Source organism: Physella acuta, unplaced genomic scaffold, assembly GCF_028476545.2.
Source record: "Physella acuta isolate Inbredline_101_S28 unplaced genomic scaffold, ASM2847654v3 ptg000644l, whole genome shotgun sequence".
NCBI lineage: Eukaryota > Metazoa > Mollusca > Gastropoda > Physidae > Physella > Physella acuta.
Window position 1 is genome coordinate 20,471 of NW_026732163.1, and position 18,358 is coordinate 38,828.

The 18,358-nt window shown below is 39.0% G+C and overlaps 2 protein-coding genes across 2 annotated transcripts; both read left to right on the forward strand.

Moving 5' to 3' along the window:
- Window positions 1-537: 537 nt before the first annotated feature.
- Window positions 538-2,688, forward strand: LOC131948418 (ankyrin repeat domain-containing protein 50-like). The gene has a single exon (XM_059310023.1). The coding sequence runs from the start codon at window positions 538-540 to the stop codon at window positions 2,686-2,688; it is 2,151 nt and encodes a 716-aa protein (XP_059166006.1).
- A 2,001-nt stretch (window positions 2,689-4,689) lies between these two features.
- Window positions 4,690-18,357, forward strand: LOC131948419 (ankyrin repeat domain-containing protein 50-like). The gene is made up of 5 exons (XM_059310024.1): window positions 4,690-4,807; window positions 8,324-8,611; window positions 8,909-8,976; window positions 9,549-11,808; window positions 18,206-18,357. The coding sequence occupies exons 1-5, from the start codon at window positions 4,690-4,692 to the stop codon at window positions 18,355-18,357; spliced, it is 2,886 nt and encodes a 961-aa protein (XP_059166007.1).
- The last annotated feature ends 1 nt before the right edge of the window (window position 18,358 follows it).

Consider the following 18,358-nt stretch of genomic DNA (forward strand, 5'->3'; position numbering starts at 1 on the left):
GATATTAATTTTTTGTTTTTTTAACGTGAAGTATAAAATTAACTTCATTTATTTTAAAAAACAATTTTATTTTTCAGTGTAATAATCGCGATGTGTTGATTTGTACGCCCGTTTGTTTTGCAGCTATTAATTTTTAAATGTATATTTTATAGTCAGCGAATGTAGTAAAAAAGAAAAACTGTACTGCAGAGAAGGCGTGTTAGTTAAGTTCTTTGTATTATTTTTTCTTTACAAATTTGACGACATAATGTAAGTATTTTTAAAAAAAAATTTTTTACATTGTAATATTTTATCTAATCTATCTGTTGTAGATACAGGATCTGTCAAAAAATTAATATATTTTTAAAAATTATATGGGGCATCTGCTGATCTGGAGACCACTGTCCGGTTTATTCACGAAGTTGGACTTGTCTAAATCCTCCACCATATTCTCAATTAAGAACGAAGAAGAAGAAGAAGAATATTTTTTTAAAAGCATTTAAATAATACCGTTAAAATTTTTTGCCAGTTATAGATAGAAGTGCTTACAGTACAAGAATGGCACAAGCCAGTCCAGGGCCTGTCAGAACTGCCGCCGGGCGTCACGTGTCTTCTGACACGCCCACATCCACAATTAAAACTTTCTTTGAGTGCATATCCAAAGGTAACAAAAACCAAGTCAAAAATCTCCTTAACAAAGGAGACGGGGTTCATTTGCTCAGCAACGGCAAAGGTTGGACTGGTCTAATGGTGGCCGCTACGACGGGGTCCATAAATATTGTCAAGATTCTGCTGACGATGCCGGATATTGACATAGACAAAGTGAACGCTAGTGGTTGCACGGCATTGATGGTTGCGGCTTGCTTTGGCCGTGCTGATGTCGTGCGACTTCTGGTGCAGAAAGGTGCGAGAACAGACCTGAAAAATAACGAAGGAGAAACGGCTTGTTTTATCGCATTGTCCTTAGGTCGGGTTGACATTGTGAAGCTGCTAGGTCACAGTGACACAGGCGTTGATGTCAAGAATAATCTGGGACGGACCCCCTTGATGGTGTCGGCATACCGCGGGGCCAGTCGAGCGGTAAAAAAACTGTTAAATCTTAAAGCTGACGTGGATCATTTAGACAACTGCGGCTGGAGCGCTTTGAGTCTCGCAGCGTGCCAAGGACATTACACCGTGGCGAATACTTTACTTTTAAACAAAGCAAATGTCGAAACACAAGAAGGTATGTTTAACCCACTACTTCTCGCTGCACAAAATCGCCATCTGAACATTGTTAAATTGTTGATCAAGCATAACGCAGATATAAACTACAGAAACTCACAAAGATGGACATCGCTATTATACGCCATCAAAAACAACGACATCAAAATGGTGGATTTCCTGTTGAACAACGGCACACAGGTCAACAGGCGGACGTACAAGAAAACATCCGCGTTGATGCTAGCTTCACGCAGTGGGCACGTTGGTATCGTCAAACTCTTACTGTTAAAAAACGCTGACGTCAATTGTCAAGACGTCAAAGGTAAAACGGCTTTAATGGAAGCTTCAGAGAACGGACACACAGACATTGTCCGGCTACTTGTAAACAACAGAGCCGATGTAAACCTGGGCACGTGTTTGGGATGGACAGCTTTAATGTTTGCGGTGCAGAATGCTCGGTACAAAACTGTGAAACTTCTGGTAAAGAGCGGTGCGAATGTTTCACAATTGACCAAATTGCAGTCCAGTGTTTTGATGATAGCCGCGCAAGTAAATCATCTAAAAACTCTCAAACTGATCATTTCGGTTAACCCAAATATTTCTCACATCAACAGTGTCGGGTGGTCGGCTCTAGCCATAGCCGCCGCTAAAGGTTTTAACGACAATGTTAAATATCTTCTAAAAATACATGCAGATGTAAATCACAAAATCAGGGGTTTTACACCACTTATTTTAGCCGCGTGGTATGGGCATACTAGTACTGTAAACATTCTGTTAGACAACCACGCCGACGTCAATAGCGTGACGTCAGTCGGGGTCACGCCGTTGATGCTGGCGACGTTCAAAGGTCACGGTGACACGGTAAACTTGTTGCTGAGAAGTGGAGCAACGGTCGAGCACTCGAACAGATTCTGTCAGACGGCCATGACCTTGGCGGCAGCGTCAGGTCACGATGACATTATCAGATCCATCATCAAGCACTGCGACCAGCAAGGGGTCACGTGCCCGGGTCTACGTAGGAGCCTGTTCGCCGCCGCCCTCAAAAACCACCCGCTCGTCATAGACGCCCTGTGTGAGAAGACAACCGAGCTGAACCTAATACAAGACAACTGCCGCAGTCCCAGCATCGTGGCCTGCGCTAAAGGACACGTCGATGTCGTCACCAAGTTGGTGGAACACGGCTGCGACATCAACAGGACGGTAACCAACGCCCAGTCGCCGGATGCCAAACCGGTTCTTCTTGAAGCCGGCAGTTTAATCTCTGCCGGCCCGATCCACGTCTGTGCCTACTGTAATCAACCGGAATGTCTTAAGATCTTAATTAGCGCCGGGGCTGACATTAATCAGAAAAACGATTACGGAACAACAGCACACATGATTGCAAAATCCAGAAACTACCAGGAAATTTGCGATATTCTTTTTACAAAGGTGGCTGAGATTGATGCTGAGATTGATGCTACATCGGAGTCCAAAGATCCTTTTCTGCGATCTTCTCAACATATGTAAGCCAACAGATTCATTTCTTATTTATATTTTGTAAGGTGAACAAGAGACTTAACCCATTGTTTTCTATACATTCATTTAATTAAAGTTCATCTAAAATTAAAGTCAGCTTTCGAATAGAATGCCTTCTCTGGGACCGGTGAAATAGTTCACCTGTTTCAGTGACCGCAGCTTACAAAGGGATAGTGTGGCCAGCACTGTCAACACCCGCCTCTACTTCTCCTAACGTGAGCAGAGTTGATAAACAAAAAATAACTGCAGACCCCTTCGTAAAAGAATTTTTTGGTAAATATAAATATATAATAAAAGAATAGTGTAATGTATTCAGACTATAAATAATGTTTTGCAATATTCATGTGTTTTAAACAACAGAGAGAAAAAAAAACTTTTCTAAAACAATTTTGTTTTGGTGAGTCTCGATGCATTCTCGTGTTAAGTTTTGGATTTAAAACTAGTGTCGTCTTTTTCTTTTGTTTGTAAAGGTCCAATTTTTGGCAAACCCGTAGAAAATGTATATATTTTAGGAAAGTAAGGTTTACCTTCCGTTCGGAGTCCAAGCTATAGGTTAGGGTTTTAAATTATGTCATGTTTTGGTGTGGTCTTAGATTAACATGGCAGCTTAGCATGTTTAAATGTCGGAGTAAGCATTGGAATAAATTTAGACTGAAGCTCAGGTTTTACTTACTGGAAATTATTTAAGTTTATGGTGTAGTTGTATTTGAGTGAATAGGTGTAAGTTTGAGTTTTTTTATTTATAAGAATAAGAAAATTTTTGTATGGCAAATAGTGTTAGCATGTCATTACATCGGAATGGCGAAAAAGTGGGGAGGGATGGTATGTTAAAGTTCCGGGTGAGTTTATAGCGTGCCTTCATATAGGGATAATAAAGAGAGGGGGAGAGGGGGAGGAAAATTGAATTAGAAAAGATGTTTTTTCATGCCTGTTAATTCGTAGAAAATACGGGCTAATGTTATTTTTGTGCATTAACAGCTTGTACATTTTATCATAGTATTTGTATCATCGCGTTGTAAATTTTAGACTGCTAAGAAAATATGTTGTTATTTTTTAACCAGAATAACCTATTTTATTATTTTTGTATGCGTTAATTGTTTCAATTTGAATTACAACTCTTGTCTTTACCATCATTCTAAAGCGGCTTCAAATAAAATGATTTCTATAATATTTCTCCTTGAGAAATGCAAACATAAGTTCTAATTGCATATTATATCGCCCTCCCCATATATATTTTTTAATACAAACTTCGAATCTTTAGACTTTTTCAAACCGCTCTAAATTGATTGCATTTTATTTTAATTAATATTTATAAATAAAAGAAAAGTATAACATTTTTAAAACATCCCATCTCATATATAACGGTATACGACAGATGAACCACATATGTTCTCCATAGTAATGTGACGAAGAAAACCTTATACAAGCGAGTATTCAGCTAAATAATTCGAACACCTGTATCAATATTATTATTATTTTAAGATGTTATATATCCCCCTTTATTATTTTTAAATAAACCACGGACATGTATGAAGCGAAATTTTTAAAAATGTATAAATTTAAACATAGGCATTGTGTCGTTTTCAATAAATATTTAACCAAAGATATAAATATGTATGTGTATAATATATATATATATATATATATATATATATATATATATATATATATATATATATATATATATATATATATATATATATATATATATATGTATATATATATATATATATATATATATATATATATATATATATATATATATATATATATATATATATATATATATATATATATATATGTATATATATATGTATATGTATATGTATATATATATATAGTTTGTTACAGATCCTTTCAAAACCGTTGGGTTTTTCCCCAAAATGTAGGTCACATAGCAGGAAGCTGAGCACGTGACGTGTCCATATATGGAATGTTTATTGTTAACCATCAGCCAGGGTGTGATGTGTATTGCTCCATCATTTGACCCGGATGTACAATGGGATTGGACAAAATGGCCTTTTGCGACACGGCGCTAGAATTCGTGGAACAATTGTAAGGCTGACGTCAGCAGAAATCACTGAGCATTGTTCCTGGACAACTGGAGCTAGTGAGAATAAACCGAGATGTTTTCTTACGAGAAATGTTTACTTTTTCACATCCGTTTTATGAAGCCATTTTTCTTTCAGGCGGCTGTCGGAGAAAGGGAATGGGTTTTTATTTTTATTTTAATAGAAAATGCATACTCTAACATAACCAGCTACCTCGCCCACCCCATCCCCCTCCATCCTTTCCACACGCATACTCGATTGAACTTTTCAAGTATCCTGGTGAGTTTTATTAACCCCCTTTTTCCCATGGAGCTAAAATGTATGAAAGAAACCCAGCTTAACACAATATTAGTCGGCATTTAGTCCCACAATGACGTAGAGTCTACGAAGCAGCTCCATATAGAGCTGACTTGTGCGACTGAGGTAGAGGCGTAGCGACCCTTTTCATTTGCACCCCACATCCCCTTCAAACTTTCGATTTGCAACCCCCCCCCCCCCCCAAACTTTCAATTTGCACCCCCGCCCCTCGAACTTTTCGTTTGCACCCCCCCCCCATCAAACTTTCAATTTGTTTGTTTTTCCAACCCATTTAGGCGCCCCCCCTAAGGTCGGCGCCCGGGGACATATGTCCCCCCCGCACCCCCCCCCCCCCTCGCTACGCCTCTGGACGCACCTAGGCGCACCTAGTTGACAGAGGTTGAGAAACGATGTCATATGCACATGACATCGTCATAAAAATATTGTCATATAATCACGACACCATCATAAGAGTAATATAGATTCCTGACGCTATGAAATGACGAATGTCATGTAATCTTGACATTTTAAAACGGATGTCGTGTAATAATGGCATTTTAACAAGGATGTCATGTACTCATGCTATTTTAAAACTGATGTCATAGACCCCGAGATAAAAATATACCTAAAATGTTTACATTAGAAAGTAAACTTACAAATGTTTGCTTAAAACTAATTTTAGTTTAAAAAAACTTGACTTTAAAATGTTTTCTTAAAAATAGTACACATTAATGATTAGATGTAGGCTATAGAGTTTTAAAATGCATTGATTATTAAATATTTAAAATATCTGACTACTACATTTTAATAAATTTGCGAAAGTTAATTCCATCTTAAATCAACCTAATGATAAAAATGGTATTGTTTTTCACCAAATTTATTTTTCATTAACTGTCTCAAATAAAAAATAAAAAATGAGTTAATCAATGTTTAAACGGTAAATGGTTTTTTTTTTATAATTTTAAATACAGAAAGTTGAGCCAGTAGAACGAGCGCCTTCTAACCTAAAAGACTCGAGTTCAGAACCCCGGTCTTACCTTCCTCCCCAACCCCCCCCCCCTCCCCATCCCCCATCCCTTCAAACTACCGGAGCAATTAAGTGGAGCAATTAAGAAAACGTGGTTAAATAATGCATCTGGCTTTTTAAATTAGAGAATTTAGTGTAAGGACCGTTTAGTGCTACAATGTTGTTCTATCGAATACATATTTTCTCTATTAACTGAACATGATGTTTAAAAATATTTAAACAAAAGTGTGCATTCTGATCCCAAATTTACCAGCACAGTCTAGGAACGAGATCATATTTGGAGGGTAGACTACATCAAACAAACCTGTGTGTCCTTTACTGGATCAGCAAATACATTCGTCTTAACGCCGTTAAAAGCTGTGTTGCGGAAATCAAACTAAAAACCGGTTTTCGACTTCCAACCAGGACCTGAGATCTCTACACCAGCTGACTTAAAGTTAGTCGTGATGCGACCAGGCATGATGTGATGACGTAGGTGGAATTGAGTAACCTAACCGAGTTTTATTTGAACAACCGACCCGGTTTCATGGCGGATGGTATTCCGTTTAAAAAGGAAAGTAGAACGTTGGAAATTTCACAACGATGCTAAAGCTCTGAGACTATCTGAGCTATAGTTTCAGGCTTGGTTTAGAAGTTCAGTGGTATACTCGTGGTTTAGGACTTTCTAAAATGTTAACTCATACTTATACTGCTGAGAGTAGAAGTAATCGGACGATGTAGAACATAGTGAAAGTATTCCTATTGTGTGTCTGGTGAAAATTCCCGACTGAGGCGAAAGCGGGGAAATGCATGTCTAATTTACGTTTACAGATCAGCTAAATGTCACTTTTTACTAATGTAAAAGACAATTAAAACCAACTTAAAGGTAAGATCTATGGTTATGATATGTGAAAGCTTAACTGCTGCAAGTATATTTATATATCAGATTATAGACACATCTATAAGAACTAGGCTTAGTTTTGTTAATTTGTTAATACACATCTGAGACAACTAAACTATGAACACATTTTATTTCAACTGTTTGTATTTTAAATCAACTACAATCAAAACCGTGAAATTTACGAAAACGAAAAAAAAGAACTATAAGAACATTAATCATTTATTTTAACAAGTTACCCCATTGCATTTTGCCGTTAATCCAAAAAAAATCCTTCTCAACGAATAAATCGTGAACGAAATTTCCATAACAAATATCCAGCTAGCTCTGAATAAGCCAAAGTGGAGACAAGTATTTTAACGCCGCGCCGGTTTTAAAGTTGGTGGCCGTCGTACCTGTCTGTCGTGTCTGTTATAGCCTGGAGCAGGCACCGGTGCTGGAACCATGTGACGTGTTGCCTAGCAACGTGTGTTACCTGAGTCAGGACCGGGTTCTATAGGTTACATTGGGTAGTGTTTAAGTAAACTGGGTTGTTGTATCTTTTAAACTGTTGATGTTTTGATGTGTAGCCCGATCTGGTGTAATGATAGGATAAAAGCACCTTACATTTCATTCTACTGAGAGAATTACTGCAGACTTTTACAAATGTCTTTGATCTACTGCGAAGTTTCTAATTACGTAGACAGAATGTCGTATATGCTGGACTTAGACTTAATGTTCTAGATATATATTAGGCCAAGACAAAATGTCCTGGATATACACTGAGCCTAAAAAATTGTCTTAGATATAAGCTGGGCTTAGACTAAATGTCGTAAATATACACTTGGACTAGACTTAATGTCCAAGGTAGGCGTATATACTGGGCCTAGATAAAATGACCTAGATATATGCCTGGCCTATACAAAATGTCCTCTATGTAAACTGAACTCAAACAGAATACACTACACGTCTGACAGACTGAGACAAGATGTCCTATATGTGAACTTCACCCATACAAAGTTTGCTACGGCTATACGGCGACTAGACAAAACTTGCTACATCTTAATTTATTTTTTGAGTTTTAACCTCACTCTAAGAGGCTAAGTGTTTGTTTTAGATGTGCGTTAGTTGATGTAACCAGGGGCGTCACGAGACGGGGCCGGGGTGGGTGGATCGCACCGGGGGGGACACCATTCAACGAGGGGGGGGGGGGGTGACACCATAAATAATTTTAACAAGAAAATCTGACTTTTCAGTTTAAAACGTATTAAAATTAGATACATAAACACTTGGCAAAATTATACAGAATAGGTTGACACAAACTGCCTCTACTATATTGTTACTCTATCATATATGTCGTTGGCGGAGATGGTGAGTGACACCCTGCCACCCTAGTTGGTGACACCACTGAATCTGGTGCCACCACTAAATCTGGTGACACCACTAAATCTGGTGACACCACTGAATCTGGTGACACCAGTGAATCTGGTGACACCAGTGAATGTGGTGACACCACTGAATCTGGTGACACAACTGAATCTGGTGACACCAGTGAATCTGGTGACACCAGTGAATGTGGTGACACCACTGAATCTGGTGACACAACTGAATCTGGTGACACAACTGAATCTGGTGACACCAGTGAATCTGGTGACACCAGTGAATCTGGTGACACCACAAAATGTAAGTCTGCTGACTTAGTTTTCCTGAGAACGTTTAGTACTGAAGCGTGGCTGTATCATAATCAATGTTTGACATTCTTGTGTGGGCCAACAAAATAGCTTTTAAAATATCACTGCAGTTCGTGAGAGTCATCCAACATACTTCCGTTTGCTTTCGGGATTTTAGTTTCGTTTTTCAGGATCTCGATATCAAACGTGGTTTACTTAGAGCACTAGTGTAGTGTCGTGTGTTGTTTAAAACACTTCATTGTAGTTATATTTTGAGCATGAATTCATTTTATTGAACCATGTTTTATAGATTTGTATTTCGCTAATCGGCATATTATCTTATGGAGTCTCGATGGTGCTGACGACACAATCATTCACGTAAACCGCTTCCAACGTTTAATTATTTGTTTTATATGTAACAAGTCTCCGATCACAGTTTCACGCATTAAAATAAGAAACAACTAGTGATAGGCTAGAGAATGACCTCAGCATTATCCAACCTTGTCTACATTTCGTTTAGTAATTTTTCATCCCTAGTCGACAGTCAATGAATAACCTATGTGATCGCACGAAAATAGACCTTTTATTTCAAGGGGCGGTGTGATCTAATGATAGAACATTCGACTGCTAACACGAAAGTCTCGAGTTCGGATCCCTGCCTAGAGCCCGGACAACGTCCCTGGGTCGACCCAGTTCTGATGGGTACCTAACTTACGTTAGGAAAACTAAAAACACCAGAGCACAGTGCTGACCATACTATCCCTATACGTGTTAGGTCACTCAAACAGGCGATCCCTACCTCACCTACCCCATAAAATAATACTTGTTTTTTATACCTTTTAATCTACTGCTATTATTTTTCTTCTTGATAGGAAAATAGGAAAAAAATCACAAATCAAGACCTTAACAATCTGATCGTTGTTCTGCATGATTGAACAATGAACCGCCAGGTGTCCCACGAGCAGCACCAGTGCAGCGACAACTGCACGACGTTCCTCGAGTACGTCGCTAAAGGAGACATCCGTCACGTCAAGCACATGCTTCACATTAAAGGCATCTACTCACACGCCGACGGCAGAGGCTGGACTGGGCTCATGATTGCCGCGGAGATAGGCTACACCCACATCGTCAAACTGTTGCTAAAACAGCCGGGGATAGAGAAAGCTAAAGCGAACGTCCAAGGATGCACAGCGCTCATGATAGCCGCTAGATTCGGGTTGTATGACATTGTTAAGCTGCTGACTCAGAACAATAATGAGAGTCTGGTAGAAAACAGTGAAGGGGATACTGCTCTAACCGTGGCCTCGGCGTTCGGGCATTACAAGGTGGTCAAGCATTTGTTGAAGCTGGGGTATAGCGTGGATAAAGAGAACAAGCACGGATGGACGTCGTTGATAGCAGCGTCGTTCCATGGATACTACGACGTGGTCAAGATATTGCTGGAGAAAAAAGCCAGCGTCAACCACAGCGAACACAACGGTTGGACTGCGGTCATGTTTGCCGCGTATAACGGACATTGTAAAATTGTCGACATTCTGATCAGAAAAGAGGCTGAAATCAACATAAGTGGGGATGTTGCATTGTCTCCGCTCTACCTTGCGACTAGAAATCGCCACCAAAATATTGTTGAGCTTTTGTTGAAGCACAAAGCGAATGTGAACAGCCGCAACCGGGACGGTTGGACAGCCCTGTTGTTGGCTGTCGATAACAACGACGAGGAGATGACGGATTTTTTTTTAAAACACAAAGCAGACGCCAACCAGGCAAATGATAAAGAGTTATCCCCCTTGCTCGTCGCGTCGTACTACGGCAATGAGAAAATTGTCAGGATTTTGATACAGCATAAAGCTGTCATTAATCACGAAGATGCGTCCGGTCGAACAGCTCTAATTATAGCGTCAGGTCAAGGTCATCTGAAAACCGTGAAAGTTCTGTTGCAAAACGGAGCGGATGTCAACAAACACACGGACGTCAAATGGAATGCTTTGATGTTCGCCGCGAAGAGGCGGCACCACAAGATTGTATCCCTGTTGCTCCAACACAGGGCAGACGTGTTCATGGTGAACAAAAATGACTCCACGGCTCTGATGGTGGCGTCGCAGGAGGATGAGCCGCGCTCAGTGCAGGCTCTGATTGAGCACGGGTCAAACGTCCACCACAGTAACGTCACCGGCTGGACGGCGCTGTGTGTGGCCGCCGAGAAAGGCCTGGACGAGATCGTGAAGATCCTGCTCAAGCACCACGCCAACGTCAAGTACGAGAACAAGAAAGGCTGGACGGCCCTGCTGCTGGCTGCCCAGAACGGCCACACCACCACCGTCAACCTTTTACTCGAAGACTACGCCGAGGTGAATAAAGTCAGCCATAACGGCCTGACAGCGCTCATGCTGGCCGCGTACAAAGGTCACGTTGACACGGTGGAGGTTTTACTCAAGCATGACGCTGATATCCACTACACCAACAAAAATCTCCAGACGGCGCTGACGTCAGCAGCCATTGCTGGACACGCCGGCATCGTCAAGCTGATCATGGACCACTGTACCAAAAAACAGATCCAATGTACCGGTCTCAAGAGGTCGCTGTTCTACGCCGCCTGCAATGATCATGCTGACGTCATTGACGCCTTGTGTCGAAACACCGACATCGACTTAAACTTAATCCAAGACCAGGGAAGGAACGCCCTCATCATCGCCTGCGCTAAAGGACACTTGAACATCGTATCGAAACTAATCGACCACGGATGTGACGTCAATTTACTCGTATCCAATCCCAGTTTTCCCGAAATGTCTCCAGAGTTTCAGAAAGCTAAAGATGCTGCAATAGAAAATGGAACTTTAGTCTCGGCAGTTCCAATCCATGTTTGTGTATACTTTAACCACGTTGAATGTCTAATGGCACTATTAAATGCAGGCGCCGATGTCAACAGAAAGAACGATTATGACGTCACTGCTCTCATGATTGCACATAAAAAAGGTCAGAGCGACCTTGCCAAACTTCTACTTGACCACCAAGCCTCAGATGTGGACCCCCCGACTGACTGCAAAGATCCATTTCTCGTATCCCAGGTTAGTGTGACGCATACAAACGCTCTGGTAGAGAAAACAGCGACAGAACGGGCCAGCACGTTGCCTTCAACTTCCCGACAAGCTGACGATGGCGTTATACCAACCACTGGCCGGTTGATTTCTCAAGCAATATCCGCCAGTCCTGGTAAGTACATACTTATACTAACGTATTTTAAAAAATAAGTTGTATTTTAAGGGCTGAAATGTATGCACATGATCGAGTGATTCAACGATTGACTTCTAGCATTAAAGTCTTGAGTTCGAATCTCGGTCCGGAATCGCGAAAGCCTGACAAATTGAGTCCACGCAGCTCTGATGGGTACCTGACACACGTTAGAGGAAATTCAAAACGGCGGGATTGTTAGATTAGAAAGAGTAACTTCGTCATCTTCGTTCTTAATTTTAGTGATGGAAGGGATTCCCTTCAGCACAATTAAGTATTAATTATCAACAGGTTATGCATCATTTACGCCGTTGACATTTGTGAAGCCATATTTTAAAATAAAATCACTAAGTTCTTAAATTGTCTAAAAAGCCGGGCTTCAAACAGTTATAGTTAGCACACAGTGTGTTATTTCGTTACGCTAATTACAACTTGCTTGTGGTTGTAGAGTGAAATTAATGTCGTACATCGAATATGAGGAGACCATTTGCTAAACTTACTAAGTCCATATTTTGAAAAAACATAAGTTACTCTTATAGCCTTCATAATATACTGGCAATTAAAGTAGTATAATAATTTTTGTTTTAAAAGTTATATATTTTTATAAATTATGAAATAGTTAAATGTCGAAAATCTTAAGAATAGTGAATTAAAAAATGTATAAGTCGATTTTCTGACATAACCAAATTATATATTGCATGTATTGTTTCATTTATATGCATATGATATTGTTTATATTACAACTGATTTAAACAAATTATTTTGAATTAATTAGCTTTATTAATTATGATACCATAAAAGCGAAACTAAAATAGTTTTATACGTCTAAAAATAATTACTGATTTCATTTTCAATAAAATTACAGGAGGTTTGAAAGAAAATATTTTCAATCGTGCAGTGCATCAAGAAAGTGGGTAAGAAACAGTTTATTCATTTTACCCAGGAAAATGTTGTTTTCATAAAACCAGGTAATATACTAGCCTTGTTATACAAGAACTGATAATAACACACTTAAAGAAAAACGCGAGTGAGTGTTAGGCACCTCTATAAGCGTGCTTGAACCCAGATCTAGCCAGTCATACAAACACACACACACACACACACCTCTATAAGCGTGCTTGAACCCAGTTCTAGCCAGTCATACAAACACACACACACACTTCTGTAAGCTGCTTGAACCCAGTTCTATCCAACCATACAAACACACACACTTCTGTAAGCTGCTTGAACCCAGTTCTAGCCAGCCATACAAACACACACACACACTTCTGTAAGCTGCTTGAACCCAGTTCTAGCCAGCCATACAAACACACACACACTTTTGTAAGCTGCTTGTACCCAGTTCTAGCCAGCCATACAAACACACACACACACTTCTGTAAGCTGCTTGAACCCAGTTCTAGCCAGTCATACAAACACACACACACTTTTGTAAGCAGATTGTACCCAGTTCTAGCCAGCCATACAAACACACACACACACTTTTGTTAGCGTGCTTGAAGCCAGTTCTAGCCAGTCATACAAACACACACACACACTTCTGTAAGCTGCTTGAACCCAGTTCTAGCCAGTCATACAAACACACACACACACTTCTGTAAGCGTGCTTGAACCCAGTTCTAGCCAGTCATACAAACACACACACACACTTCTAGCCAGTCATACAACCACACACACACACTTCTGTTAGCGTGCTTGAACCCAGTTCTAGCCAGTCATACAAACACACACACACACACTTCTAGCCAGTCATACAACCACACACACTTCTGTTAGCGTGCTTGAACCCAGTTCTAGCCAGTCATACAAACACACACACTTCTGTTAGCGTGCTTGAACCCAGTTCTAGCCAGTCATACAAACACACACACTTCTGTAAGCGTGCTTGAACCCAGTTCTAGCCAGTCATACAAACACACACACACACACTTCTAGCCAGTCATACAACCACACACACACTTCTGTTAGCGTGCTTGAACCCAGTTCTAGCCAGTCATACAAACACACACACTTCTGTTAGCGTGCTTGAACCCAGTTCTAGCCAGTCATACAAACACACACACTTCTGTAAGCGTGCTTGAACCCAGTTCTAGCCAGTCATACAAACACACACACACACACTTCTAGCCAGTCATACAAACACACACACTTCTAGTCAGTCATACAACCACACACACTTCTGTAAGCTGCTTGAACCCAGTTCTAGCCAGTCATACAAACACACACACACACACTTCTGTAAGCGTGCTTGAACCCAGTTCTAGCCAGTCATACAAACACACACACTTCTGTTAGCGTGCTTGAACCCAGTTCTAGCCAGTCATACAAACACACACACACCTCTATAAGCGTGCTTGAACCCAGTTCTAGCCAGTCATACAAACACACACACACCTCTATAAGCGTGCTTGAACCCAGTTCTAGCCAGTCATACAACCACACTGTACCAAACTTCCATCCCCCCAGGCACACGGAAAGGACTGTTGACATTTCAAAGAAGGGATCCCTCATCTTGCACAACCCCATCGAGTCCAGCCAGAAGGTTGACAAGTGGTTGAAAGCACACATCAACCCGGACACATCCTACAGCAGCGATTACGAATCGGACATCGACTTACAGTCGCAAAGTTTTACTGAATACATTATGGTATAATTATGCTAATACATGCACAAACACTCACCAACTCAAACGTATCAACATGATTATGGTACAATGGAATCCATCATTCTGCTCAACATAATTCAGTTCACCCATAGATATACGAGCTGTCGAAAATTTCATTTGAAAATCGAGCGAAATTTGAGATACCAGATTAGCGGGTTTAACAGTTTGTGGAACATAGAACACCCCGAAATTATTGTGCAAGGAGACTATATTTATAATGACACCTAACAAATTTACGGAACATTGTGAAGCTACTTCACCTACCTACTCCACCCTACACTTGGCCTACAACTCCACCAGCATTTCCCATAAGCTCAAGTTGACCGAGAGGCGTAGCGACCCTTCCCGGCACCCGGGGACAAACTTTCGATTTGCACCCCCCCCCTCAAAATTTTCATTTGCACCCCCCCCCCCCCTCAAACTTTCAATTTGGCGCCCCCCCCCCCCTAAGGTCGGCACCCGGCGACATATGCCCCCCCCCCCCCCCCCCCCCTCGCTACGCCTCTGAGTTGACCCATTGTCAAAAGTAAATACACTACATAAAACCAGTTTATTTCTTTGTATTTTCTTTATTATGTTATTAAACAAAATTTGTTATGTATAAACATATTTTTAATTAAAATAAAACACCCGGGCCCTACAAAGAACAATTGGGTTGATTTTTGGGTACTAGAATGGATTAATGGCATTTCAATTGATTTTAATGGAGAAAATTGCTTTGAAATTCGAGTAAAGAAGGTTATTGTCGGTCACTATCTATTGAGTTCTTCAATGAATCTTCTTCAGATTAGAAATAAAAATATTTCTTAATTTTTATAATCAATTGATTGATAAATAGTTCCGTTTTTATTGAAATGTTTAACATTTTTTTGACAAATATGTTGACCTATTTACTTTTCTTTGATCTCAGTTTTATCGTTTTGCTAATCAAATTGTATGTTTAAACAACAGTTGAACAAATCGCAGTAAAATATAATCTTCTTCTGATCTTTTTTGTGTTTATATTTAGATCTCTCGGTGATGTAAAATAAATTGAAAACTGCTTGCTTTCTCTCCTCAAACTACCATTGTTGCTGTTTTATAAGTTTTATTTTTTATTTTAATAAAATTTAACCAAACCGCAGCAGTTTCTGTCATTTATTAAGTTGAAATCCACTAATTTCCTAATGTCTCTGTTAATATAATGTTTATTATCGAACGTTGGAAGATATTTACATTTTTTAAACAAATATCTAAATTCGCAAGCCTAACATCTAAAAATTGCCATAATCATTATTTTCTAATTATCTGTTATTTAAATAGCATTATGGTTTTTCAAAATTATTAATTGCTAAAATACAGTTTAGGCATATAAAAATTAATAGACATTTTCCTAAAAGAAATTAAGTAACTATGGCAAGCTGTATTTAACTTTTTTATTTAAAATATTTGCACTAAAATAACACCGTGACTAAAAGATTGTTTAAAACTGTTACATTTTAAAATGTTATAACAATAGTAATTTTAAGATATAGGCCTACAAAAATAAAAAAAAATCCTTTATAATAACAAGCTATATAATGCTCTAAAAATAAGAAAATAAAATACACTTGCTTCCTTTAATCAAAGTTTTGGTCTTACATATTTTAGAGACCAAAGCTTTTATTAAAGACGTTTTTTTCCCCACGTTGTAGTCATTCGTTTTAAATTAAATTGACACTAAACAGGCTAAGATTTAAAATATTTGCGATCCATAACCCTGAAAGACAGCTGCGTTTAAAAGTGGGTCAAAACTAACATATACAATTTTCCAAATCTAATAAACAAAGAAAAAACAAGCAATCAGACTGACTGAAATAAATAAAAGCTTAAATTAGAATGGCGCTGGGTAGGCCATGATTTAAGGGTTAGACCAGATCAAAGGAATGGATGTCGTAAAGGTAAATAAGACAGAAAGTACCCATGGAAACGTAGTCAAAGACAGTAAAAAACATAAAAAACTGACAGTACCCGGACTATCTCTAAGAATTGTAAAGAAAGTTGTCGTAGACCCGCAAAAGTAGAGAAAATAAATAAAAAATGTGTGGCGGCCCTAGGAGCCCTGGGTACTGGAGCGAGAAGATGGGGTCTATGCTTTACACCTGTCATACCTTTGCTAAAAAAATCTCATGTGCTGTATAATTAGGTTCAATGTAAATATTTGCACTACGGGCGAGGTCTTGTGAGAAGGGTCGCTGATTCAACTGGTAGAAAAAAAATTGTTTCGATTTTAAAAGGAAGAGAAGGGGGAATTTGAAACAACTTCACATGCGAAAACAGTTAAGTATCATGTATTAATAGATCTATCAGTCACCTACCCCCTCTTTTCATTCTTTAAAATTATTTTTGGTAACCTGAAATAATCGAGTTCGTAAGACTTCCTGTTCACCCAGTATAGCTCTACTTTATCTGCACCGGCGACCGCCAAGTTCGAAAAGGTAACTTTAGTGACTTACTTTTATAGAAGGTGTTAAAGTTTTGGGATTGTACAAAATGTGGATTTATCAAGTTTTGCCCTCAGTATAAAAATATATACAACAGATTCAGATAAACGGATGAAATCAAAGATAACGTGAGAATAGAATTTAAATCCTGTCCCATGATTTTGTTCCACATCTGGTAATTATTTTATTAATTCTATATTTTTTTGTCATTTCCTCGGCTTTTTCTTAAAAGGGGGGGGGGGGAGATATATAGGATATGGTATATAAAGGTTAGGTTTAACTAAAGCACCAGCTTAGCTACGGATAGGCAAAAAAACGATACTCGGTCTAGACTTAGCTCTTTCTGTTATTCATGTTCACACAGTTTGTAATTTTTTTTACTTAAACATTTTTAAAAGCTGTCTTCGCTATAATTGTAAACACTTTTTTTAAACCGCCAACAACACATACATTAAACTATCGATTAAATTAAGAACATCAATCTAAAATACAACCAGCGACCAACGTTTGGTGGGAAATACCCAGGAAAATGTCGGGTTTGAAGCCCGTCTTCTCACGTAATGTTATTGACTCAGATACCATGTCTACAAATCCTAGCGGGCCTTCGTGTCTACAAATCCAAAGTATGATCTTGTATTCCCAAACCCGTTTAGAAGGTCCCCCCAGTGTCGTATTACAAACACACAGTCCAACACACACACACACACACACACACACACACACACACACAAGGATGCTACAGACAGACAGGATGTGGGTTTTCATGTTCTGTTGGTTTTCTTTTCGCCCGGTAACTAGAATCTGGCAAGGGGAATCCCGTACACGATTTTATATTAGGCTGCTGAAAGGTGGGTTCTGTACACGATACTTAAACACGCCGTGGTCATTCAAGACTCAGCTTCCAACAAGTGATTAGGCCAGGTTTTTTCTTAAAGGTAAGCTCAATTTTAACATTATATATATATATATATATATATATATATATATATATATATATATATATATATATATATATATATATATATATATATATATATATAGGCCTATATTTATATATGTATATATTTATAAGGTATCAAATAGTATACTGTAAAACATGCATAATGTTGAGATTTCCAAACATAACAAAATGTTCATAAATATCTCTAATAACTTAGCAAATGTTCGTGTGTGTTTAACAAAACTATTGGTTTCTGCACACATGTTTAACTGCTTGTTCTCCTTGCTACCATTACATTCCCACATTAAACAGATTCCCACATTTCACAGATTCCCCATTTCACAGATTCCCACATTTCAAATATTCCCACATTTCACAGATTCCCACATTTCCCAGATTTCCACATTTCACAGATTCCCACATTTCACAGATTTCCACATTTTACAGATTCCCCCATTTCATAGA

What these genes read in the sequence shown, in the direction of transcription:
- LOC131948418 (XM_059310023.1), top strand. Translation starts at nt 538, where the DNA reads ATGGCACAAGCCAGTCCAGGGCCTGTCAGAACTGCCGCCGGGCGTCAC.
- LOC131948419 (XM_059310024.1), top strand. Translation starts at nt 4,690, where the DNA reads ATGTACAATGGGATTGGACAAAATGGCCTTTTGCGACACGGCGCTAGA. An exon ending in TTCCTGGACAACTGGAGCTA is followed by an intron (nt 4,808 to 8,323) that starts GTGAGAATAAAC and finishes CTGCCACCCTAG; the next exon opens with TTGGTGACACCACTGAATCT. An exon ending in ATCTGGTGACACCACAAAAT is followed by an intron (nt 8,612 to 8,908) that starts GTAAGTCTGCTG and finishes CATGTTTTATAG; the next exon opens with ATTTGTATTTCGCTAATCGG.